At 44.4% G+C, this 9,442-nt stretch overlaps 2 protein-coding genes across 5 annotated transcripts; both read right to left on the reverse strand.

The window, feature by feature from the left end:
* Window positions 1–50: 50 nt before the first annotated feature.
* Window positions 51–5,161, reverse strand: LOC148393905 (interleukin-1 receptor type 1-like). 2 transcript variants are annotated; one of them, XM_088382069.1, is made up of 12 exons: window positions 5,034–5,161; window positions 3,639–3,713; window positions 2,955–3,207; window positions 2,576–2,771; window positions 2,307–2,478; window positions 2,093–2,155; window positions 1,871–2,015; window positions 1,375–1,529; window positions 1,165–1,308; window positions 932–1,105; window positions 571–809; window positions 51–510 (listed from the first exon to the last, which is right to left on the reverse strand). In XM_088382069.1, exons 2-12 carry the CDS (start codon window positions 3,709–3,711, stop codon window positions 190–192), a joined length of 1,935 nt encoding a protein of 644 aa, XP_088238195.1. In that variant the 5' UTR covers window positions 3,712–3,713; window positions 5,034–5,161; the 3' UTR covers window positions 51–189. The 2 variants fall into 2 exon arrangements, with proteins under 2 accessions (XP_088238195.1, XP_088238194.1); XM_088382068.1 differs by lacking the exon at window positions 5,034–5,161 and adding an exon at window positions 3,781–3,839.
* LOC148393906 (interleukin-1 receptor type 2) lies at window positions 5,034–9,391 on the reverse strand. 3 transcript variants are annotated; one of them, XM_088382071.1, is made up of 10 exons: window positions 9,245–9,391; window positions 8,280–8,548; window positions 7,935–8,184; window positions 7,426–7,594; window positions 7,061–7,232; window positions 6,671–6,748; window positions 6,420–6,555; window positions 6,194–6,339; window positions 5,849–6,040; window positions 5,034–5,161 (listed from the first exon to the last, which is right to left on the reverse strand). In XM_088382071.1, exons 2-9 carry the CDS (start codon window positions 8,362–8,364, stop codon window positions 5,880–5,882), a joined length of 1,197 nt encoding a protein of 398 aa, XP_088238197.1. In that variant the 5' UTR covers window positions 8,365–8,548; window positions 9,245–9,391; the 3' UTR covers window positions 5,034–5,161; window positions 5,849–5,879. The 3 variants fall into 3 exon arrangements, with proteins under 3 accessions (XP_088238197.1, XP_088238196.1, XP_088238198.1); XM_088382070.1 differs by lacking the exon at window positions 5,034–5,161 and having other exon boundaries at window positions 5,707–6,040; XM_088382072.1 differs by lacking the exons at window positions 5,034–5,161; window positions 9,245–9,391 and adding an exon at window positions 8,666–9,191 and having other exon boundaries at window positions 5,707–6,040.
* Between the last annotated feature and the right edge of the window lie 51 nt (window positions 9,392–9,442).

Genomic DNA, 9,442 nt, shown 5'->3' on the forward strand with positions numbered 1-9,442 from the left:
AAATGTCATCATAATAATAATATCTGAAGAAAACACCTATTCAAAGAATGATGTTTTTACTTAATTTTATTAATTATCCACAAGGAGGTACTATCGTTCTGCAAACGCTTTCGGGTTCTGCTCCACTCAGTCCGCTCTTCATGTTTGAGCATTGTGGTGTCCTAGTAGCAAAAAGTATCAATTGAGTGGCTACACCTTCATGAGAGTCGTCCTTTCAGGGGGCGCTACTGTCTTGCTCCTCACGGGCATGTGATAGCGAATCTCCTTCCAGAACTTGGACGACGGAGAGAGCGAACCAGGTGTGTGTACTTCCTTGTGGTCCCATGTACCGGTCCTGGATGGGGAGGACTTCCCAGTGGAAGTGGTCCAACACTTCAGTTTGGACTGCTGGTGCTGGCGGTGGTCCTTCCACCAGCACACAGCGCCCTGTTTCTTCCGCAGGTGACGCAGCGACTCCGGGAAGAGAGCTAGCTGGGCTGCGCTGATCTCCTCCAGCTCCACCAGCACCACCTGCGAAACAAACGTAACAATCAAAAAAAGTCACCAAAGTGTGTTAATTGTGGAGCTGACCTTGAGGGTTCCCTCCATGAGTACTTGATGCATGGCCACTATACACTCGTGTTGACTTCGCGGGTCCAAACAGAGCTCCTCGCCCAGGTTGTTGTTGTTAGAGTTGTTGTTGTTGATGTTTGTGTGTTTGTTGTCGTGCCGGTGGTGGTGGCGATGCGTGCAGGCGAAGGGCGAGGCGCCGTAGAGCAGGAGGAGTCTGCGGCTGGCCAGCATGTTGTCGTGCACGGAGTCCACCATGGCTGCAGGGGGAAGCCGAGTCACCGTAAACAGGGCACGCTAGCTTAATCGCGCACTCACTAAGATACTCAAAAGTGAATTAAGGTAGTAAATAAACAATTTATAAATAAACTAAGTGTATTACCTTGTCCTGGCAGGGAGTCCCGTCCCGCTATGAAAAGTTTGTAGCCGCAAGCTTTTTCCAACACTTGCGGCAGGATGCTAAGCGCGAACGTTAGCATTCCGTGGCTAACATCCAGCTGGCAGTCGAGCGGGTAGTAGGCCATCACGTAAGCGTCGAACTGCTTACCGTCGTTTTCTGACAGCGGCAACAAATCATTTAGCATGCTAGCATTAAAAACAGAACAAGTTTCTTACCTTTGTTTGTATAGAAGACTGGGAAGGAGCCACGCAAAAACAGCACGATGTCAATCTTGAATCGGTGGTACACCACCACAGCCATCACCGCGAGTGCCACCACGCTGCCGAACACACAGCTGACAGCAACCGTGTAGTCCGCTTCTGTAACCCGCAGGAGGTCAAGGCACAGGAACAAGATGGCGGCCGGCAGACCCTGACGAGATTTACCTGGAGGCAGCACGGCAAAGTGGGCCTGAGGAAAACCTCGCGCGCTGTACGCTCGACACGTGTAGTTGACCAGGAAGTCGGTCGTCTTCAGGGAGGAAATGGTCAGCACGCTCTCCATCCACACACCTTTCCGGGTGGTGTTCGCATGCCACACGCTGGATCACAGGAAATTAAAACAGGAAGTTGAAACAGACAAACGAGAGAACCCATCACTTTTGAAAGCTTCCAGAAACAAAGAAGGATGCATGGAACAAGTCAGCATTTTTGATTATTCCGGCACTTTTGGTACTGTAGACATCCTCCTGGAAAAAAAAACGCTGCCAAAAATCTGTATGGTTAAAAAAAAAAGCACTTTTGGGCTATCTACAAGTTATTTTTGGAACCTCCCAAAATAATGAAGCAGTTCCAAAAGAGATCTAAAAGTAGAACCTACAGTTTTTGGTTAACCCCTGAATGGTATTAAAAAGATGCTCCTAAAAGAAACCAATGTTGTCACCGTGGTTGTGAAGCGAAGATCCTTTCTGAGTCGTTGTCGGAAATGAAGTCGTCGTCATCCAACCATAAAACGTCCACTATAAGGTCGTCAGGAACGGTGCCAATGCACGGCACAAACACTTGACATTTTCGCGTCAAACGAGACCCTGAACATAAACAGTTAGCCACGTTAGCCTCATTGGCAGCTAACGTGTTTCGTCACTTTATATTCTTGACTGCTCACCTGCGGCCGCTTTGACAAAATCGTTGGCTGGCTGCAGCACTTGGGGCTCGAAGCAGTGATCCTCTGCAACACAACAGCAAAACATTGCCAATAGTTTGACAGGATGCAAAAAGTAGTGCTACGCAATTTTTAAAATCATCTCTACTCCATCCAGATGTGCGATCCTCTCTGTCGCCCCCTTGTGACAATGCGAGGGAGTGTCTATGTTGCCCACCTTTCACCCAAGCCTCGATGGTCTCCGACATGGATGCCGCGACGCCGCCCAGATTGAAATTCAGTGTGCACGTGTACAGCTGGTTGTTGCGGCTGTCCACGTCTTTAATTTTCAGCCGTGCTAGGTCGCGGTAAACGTGTCCGTCAAAGCCGTCCTCAATCAAGTCGCAGCCCTGATATGCACCATGACACATATTAGGACACAGAAACTGTTGTGCAGAAATATTGGGAAAAATGTTGTGGTTTCCATGGCAACAAGGTATGACTCACTCGGTACCAGGTCACGGAGGCGGTGATGCCGTAGCTTTGAAGCGTTTTGAGGACGTCTCTGACTGGACAGGAGAGCGTGTCGGTCACGCCTACGGTGAGGACCTGATAGGCTTTGCGCGGACGACCGCACTCGCCTTGAAGTGGATGATCCACCACCAACCTGGTGGACTGCTTGAAGCAGGCCGACGCGTTCGTCCTGGAAGAAGGAGCGGACCAATCAGTAAGCGGAGAGCAGTGAGGGGGCAGGGCTTAGCAAAAAAATAAAAATACCATTGAATTCATCGTAATAGAAAATCCATAACCAATAAATGAAATCAATCCAAATAAAAAACAGACGAAAAAATTATATTGTGTACAATTTAATCAATTCCACAATTACCTGACCACGCACTGGTAATGTCCGTCATGCTCCATGGAGACATTGAGCAACCACAGGGTCTCCCCTCGGATGAGGACGCCACGGCTGACGTCGCGAAGCGCTCGTCCCGTCTCTACGTGGTACCACTCCACCTTGTGGGACGCCGTCGACAAGTTGAAGACGTCGGGAGATGCCAGCGTGCAGTTGATCATGGCCACGTCTCCTGACACCGAGAACACGCGCTCAAACTGAACGTCGTAGTCCTTGCATTCATCTGACAAAAACAAAAGTCAGCAGTTAGCTTTTTCACAAACGTTGGTTGCTTCGTTTGTTAGCAAGTTAGCCAGAGAATGAGCTAGCTCGTGTTATTTGTTGGCTGTCCATCCTCATGAGACATTCTGAGCTGTATTTGTTGGGATTTTAGCCAAGAGGATATGACCCCATTCCCAAGAACTTTTTCCACACTTGACTCAGTCCCACCACAGCGAACGAGCACTTAACACTCCTCCTAACTTGATTACATTTTGCTAACACAAAAATCAATAGTTTGCTCCCACTTTTCCCGGATATTACAAAACAAACATGAAGGTTTAGTGAATAAACATGTGGTTGACTTTGACCCATTTAGGACTTCCCCACCGTCCAGCCAATGTGACCCACCAGCACTAGTCAGTCTCGAGCCAGCGTTCCAGCACCGCTACTCACCCGAAACGACGTGAGTCCCGTAGACACTTGGCACCATCAGCAGCAGCAGGAGGGTCCGCACATGGACGCACATGACTGAAACAACATGAAGGATGGACAGCTACAGCACAATGATGGCAGCGGACGAGAGGACAACGTGTACCGTCCTGGAGCGGCGCCGCCTCCCACATGAGCAATCGGCAGAGAAGCTTCAGACACTGATTTCATGCAACAACCGCCCAAAATGATTACGCAAGGCTTCTGTGGAACCACATGGAAGCAGGCCAGATCAGCCGTGCATGCGTGCGTGCGTACGTGTGGGGGAGAGAAAGTGTGGCCATCGTAAAAAAGCCCTTCATCCAACAATTGTTTATGCATTCGTGAATTAAGTTCAGTTAGTTAGTTGTTTTGTTTCATTTATTCATCCCTTCATCAGAACCACTTATGCGCAATCGTTTTTGAAATTAGAATGATTTAGTCACTCAGGTCAAAATGTGAGTGAGTAAGTGTGTTTATTGGACTATTTGTTCATTTGCTAACCAGCCAAAGGTTAACCAGTTACCAGTTTTTTGCAGTTTTGATTTGTTTTGTTCGTTTCATGTTTTTATTTCTACTTTGTTCATGAGTTCTTCAGGCGTTGGTCAAAGAGGAGGAAATTTGGAACAACTTGAAATAGCAGTCGATGTTAGCACAAGTAACTTTGTGGAAGCTACTTTGGTCAATCGTCTGTTACCGTTTTTAAAGAGGGTGAAATGTATGAGTCAGTACTTTGTCCACACAAGTCAAATATGACTCACAACTATTCTTATCATTAATTTTAATTACTCCCATGATGAGGCCTCACTTACTTGTTGTTTTTCCCCTCAAGTCATAAAGCCATGAAAGAAGCCCAGTTAGCCCCCGCAAAGCTAAATGAGCACGTGGGAGCACGTGGCATAGTGGGAACTCAACAATTACATTTTGAATGGCTTTTCCCGAAATTCAACACAACACTACTTTGAATACAACTTGTAATTCTTTTCAGGTGTCATTTTTCAATTCAAAGCAACTGGTCAACAATTAGCATTTGGGGTGATTTTTATTTTGAAAAACCACATTCTATACTATGAGTACTACTTCCTGTGTGAACACATTCACCATAAAAGTCATTCTTTTTCATGTACGCTTCCGATTACTGGAATTTTTTTAAATTGTCTCCTGTGATTTTTTTTATTTGCATTTTTTGTATGTTTTTTTGTTAATCTTACTAATATACAGCAATACTTCCAGTTTAGGCTTGTCATTGTCTAGTGGAGAAACATGCAGTATATCTAAACAAAATAATAAGTGAACACGTAAAAGCCCTGGCAACATGTGTTGACCCTTCAACTTCCTGGGCCACTCAGGAAGTTGAACAAATGGCCGGATAAAACTTACCTGTGTGGTGGTGATGACGATTTGGTGGTGGTCGGCCTCCTCTGGTCACATGACAGACGCCTCATGTCATTCATCTGGTGGCAGAGGAATCGAACGCGCGTCTTCTTTGTCGAGAGCCCTTTCACAGTCTGAATAAAGACAAATGTTGCAACTTCTCGTAAGTTGAGCAATCGCTTCTGGCTCACACACACACACACACACACACAATTCAGGTCCTGGCAAGTGAATACATTCCACAGAAGTGCTTCATTTTACGCGGGTGTCTTCCTTTGGCGCCATCTTGTGGCCACAGGACTTCAATTCGATTTTTGTGAATTTTTGGTGAATTTTTAAAATATTTTCTGACTTCCTGACACTTTGGGGTGCAAATTTTGTGTTTTAGATGTCTTTCATTTTCATTATTTCCTGTCCAGACTGCTAATTTTATATGTAGCTTTTAAAAATGTACTGATTTTTTAATGGTTTACTCTTTTTGCGGTTTATACTTTTGTTTTACTTTTTTGTTGGTTTCACGTACTTAGTGTTCAAATATTTTTAATCGTTTTGGGGTTACCTTTTAAGATATTTGGATTATAATATTCTGTTCAAGCGTTTTTTTCATTCTACACATCCACCATACATCATTTAATCCACATTTACAAGTCTTCAATGTTATATTTACAACAAATCAATCTGACTTTGCATTTGTTGGTTTTATTTAGCCTGAAAACGTGAAATATGAGAGAAAATCCGTAATAAATGTGTGCGCGTGTAAGTCAACTTTCAAATCTGGTGGGTTGTTTGTTACAAGACAGAGTTGTGGGTGCTGCTGCCACCTGTTGCCCAAAGGAAGTAGTGCAACATCCACTAGCAGACACTGTCCTGGCGTGCTAGAAAGTAATCAGCGTTCTTCTTGGTGTTCTTCTTGAGTTTGGGCTTGATGAGCAAAGCGTAGAGGAAGATGGAGAGCACCACCAGGAAACAGGAAATGGACACACAGCCCACCACGAGCCACGTCATGGTCGAGTCTGTTTTGGGGAGGGACAAACCTTGGGTCATGCCTTTTCCTTTCTTGGAAAATGATTCTTATTCAAAAATTAAAAGCCTTAACCTGACTTGAAAGAATAAATTGAAACCAGACTTAAGCCTACTTGTACATTCTCGCGTGTGAAGTGACTCACCCTCTACGTGGAGCGTGACCGTCACTTCCCGTCTCCCATCCTGATTTTGAGTGACACACGTTAGCTCCACCCCTTCCTCTTCTTCTGTCATTGACATGATGACCAGCCCCACTTCCACCTGGCAACCCGGAGCCACCCGGGTTTCCCTGCACGGAAGGCGATAGCCATTTTGTGACAAAAAGCGCATTTCGAAAGACAAGGTTGTGGTGAGGAAATGAGCGGCTACCTTCTCCCGGTCTGCAGAGCTCGTCCGTGGAGGCGTGACGCTTCTACCTGGACGCCGTCCGCAAACCACCACACAGCTGTCCAGGGACTGGACTGGCATGACGTCAAGGCCGTGCACTTAACCTCCAGACCTGAACCTGCAACAATCAATAACTTGTGGAATGCTGAGGATAACAATAACTACATTATGTTTTTTATTTTTTTTTCCCCTTTATTAACTAGATGATCCTCTAGGCAAAGTCAATGACTCACCGTGTGAGGCCTGGTGGACGCTCCCGTTAGATGGCGAGATGATCAGTGGCGTCATTGATGGTGTGGCTAACTGGGGTTCTGAAAGATTGACAAAAGAAAGACTTATGGCAAGTGTTTTGAAATGCTTTGGGCAAAATATGCAGTTGTTTTTTGACGATCTAATAAAAGATATTTTGGGATATTTTTGGGCCGTCCTGTTTTTGTACGTGTATTATGCATTGTGTACATTCTTAGTGATACAACAACTATTTTTAAAGTAGTATCTTTGAGTATGTGATGCCCTTCAGTGCACGGTGAGATTTATTTATTTTGTAAAATTTAGTTTTTTCTTTGATAAGATTTTGAAGCTAACTTTGCAAGTTGTTTTTGTCCGTACGACATGGAAGGCACCTTTGACGAGGAGTCGGATGGTGCGAGTGAGTGGGAACTCGCTGTCCTCCACCAGCACGCTCAGTCGGCACGTGTACAACCCGCCGTCGGAATACTGCACCTCTGGGATCCGCAGTTTTCTTGTATCTCTCTCGGTGGAGTTCCACCTGTGGGACTGGAGGGTGACAGCACCCTGCAAAGAAATTGGAAATAAAATCAGGGATGTTAAATTTAGTCAGGTCTTTTGATTGTTTACATGAAATATTGTTGACATCTATTTTTTAGAAGGAGAAACAACAATGATATTTGTTTGAACATTTTTAATGAGTAACATTTTATTCAACCACAATCAGGCCTGGAGTGTACACACAAAGTTCTGCTCTCACCTTCAACCATTGGACAGGTGTGTGGGAGTAGTGTTTCCTAATGGGACAATTGAGCGTGACGTTTTCTCCCAGCATGGCGTCGTACTCGAACGACAGGTTGTCCACGTCCACTGCCGACTTGGCGTACACCCGCAACGTCACGCTGCCGCGGATGCAGTATGTGGCGTTCCTACGTTGCAACAATAGCAATAAAACAGAACATTAAAAGTGCTTTCGTTATGATTTGAATATTTTTTTTTACAATAGAAGCAGTTGGAAAAATTGGGAGTGACTTTAAGATTTTCTTGTGACATTTTGTATGGCTTTTTAGGAGAGTTTTTAACATTAGTTTAACATAATTTTTTTATTCTGGTAGTATTTGTGACATTCTGTAATTTTTTTTCTTTATAAATTACATTCTGTGTTTTTCCCAAAATTTAATAAAAACATTTTTTTTTCACTTAGTGGTGTTTTTAAAATTTTGTTGTGACTTGGCACATCAATATTTGGGAAATATTTTGATTTGTTACCTGAAGGTGCATGTGTACTCGCCCGAGTCAGACGGCTGAGCTGGAAGGAGCCACAAATCCAAGCCGAGGCGTCGGACTCGGCCTTCGTCGCTGTCGTGGGTGAGGTTGCCCTTGGCAATGCGGAAGGTGGCGTTCGATGGTGTGATGTGGCGAACATGGAGGGCCCTCAGGAAGATGGGACACGACACGCTTACCGCCTCTCTCTCCAAATGAAAGAGCTCCAACTCGGGTGCCACCGTCAAGCAGCCATCTGGTGGAAAGAACAACGATCAAGGTCATTGCATTTTTTTTTTCCAGATTAAAAATAAGCCAAAAAGTGACATTTTCATTTGGGAGACAGCTCACCCTTCATAGGCAACGGCGGAAGCGCAAATCTTTGTCCGTGAGCGAACTCTACGGCTAGCATCATCAACGCCAAGATGGGTGACATGGCTACGGGTTCGAGAGGCTTCTGACACGTCCCACGACAGCGTACGGCTTTCAAGCCACCATGGCGACCGCTTCAAAACAGCCCGAGTGAGGGTCCCAGTCTCATGTCGGACTCTTAAGTAGAAGCCGATGGCCTCATCAATCGTCACGGAAACCTTGTAACCGCACGATGGACCAACACTGGGCTGACTCACATGCATTTAAAAAAAAAGAGAAGAATTCTATAAATTGCTGTTTTTTTTTTAAAAAAAGCACATTCATTCAAATAGTATCCGAATTACAAAAAATATTTATATAATTACCATTTGACATGATGTGAGCTTTAAATACTCATTTTCCTTTCTAGCCGGACAAAGTTTACTTCTGCTTCCATTTCCTCAGGACATTACATAAACACATGCATTAACATATGCACACACGCGTGAGAAGAAAAAAAATGTTGCGGCATTTTGTTTACATCTAGTTGCTTAAAATTTGTCATTGTTTAAACATTGATTTTCAACGTTAACACATTTAACGTTCTCAAAGTATTCTTCACATTTTCTTCTATATTGCTTTTTTTTTTTTTAAACACGGCCAGGCATCAAAATTTGACTTTGACCTCTATCGTTGTCAATGGCAGTGAATGAGTTGATATTTAGTTGTGTAACATTTCAACATTCAGCATTATTTTAAAAGAGTGTTCAAAGCAGGAAAGAAACACACGCACAGAAAAAAGTGACGTGTTTTTGTCATTGAGGAAGAGCCCATCCATGAAATGACCTCCAGTCCAAATGAGTCAAAAATACCAACATTGTCAAACACGTGATGAAAGAAGACATGCAACACAGGCACGACAGGAAAAATAAAGCATTATTATTTCAAGGACAATTTGTACTTACATTCCACAGGTATGTGCTCAGTCTTTCCCGTCAGTGTTTGGTTTGAAAGGGCCGATGAGAAGGTAAACTCCGAGGTTTCCCAACCAAACACTTTGTCCTCCACAATGCAAGGTAGGAGGGGTGGCGGCGGGTTATTTCTAGAAGGACACATCTGTCACGTCACAAGAAATGTCAGAATGTTTCAAGAATGCATTCAAA

The sequence above is a fragment of the Syngnathus floridae genome, chromosome 8, assembly GCF_059516105.1.
Source record: "Syngnathus floridae isolate MCC-2025c chromosome 8, RoL_Sflo_1.0, whole genome shotgun sequence".
Lineage (NCBI taxonomy): Eukaryota > Metazoa > Chordata > Actinopteri > Syngnathiformes > Syngnathidae > Syngnathus > Syngnathus floridae.

Excerpts from the sequence above, each read along its gene's own strand:
- LOC148393905 (XM_088382068.1), bottom strand. The coding sequence starts at position 3,808 with ATGTGGGAGGCGGCGCCGCTCCAGGACG. Across the intron at positions 2,479-2,575 it reads CCTCCGTGACCTGGTACCGA|GGCTGCGACTTGATTGAGGA; the intron begins GTGAGTCATACC and ends GGTGCATATCAG. Across the intron at positions 1,309-1,374 it reads CTTTGCCGTGCTGCCTCCAG|AAGCGGACTACACGGTTGCT; the intron begins GTAAATCTCGTC and ends TGCGGGTTACAG.
- LOC148393906 (XM_088382071.1), bottom strand. The coding sequence starts at position 8,364 with ATGTCACCCATCTTGGCGTTGATGATGCTAGCCGTAGAGTTCGCTCAC. Across the intron at positions 7,233-7,425 it reads CACCTGTCCAATGGTTGAAG|GGTGCTGTCACCCTCCAGTC; the intron begins GTGAGAGCAGAA and ends ATTTCTTTGCAG. Across the intron at positions 6,041-6,193 it reads GGTCACGCTCCACGTAGAGG|ACTCGACCATGACGTGGCTC; the intron begins GTGAGTCACTTC and ends TCCCCAAAACAG.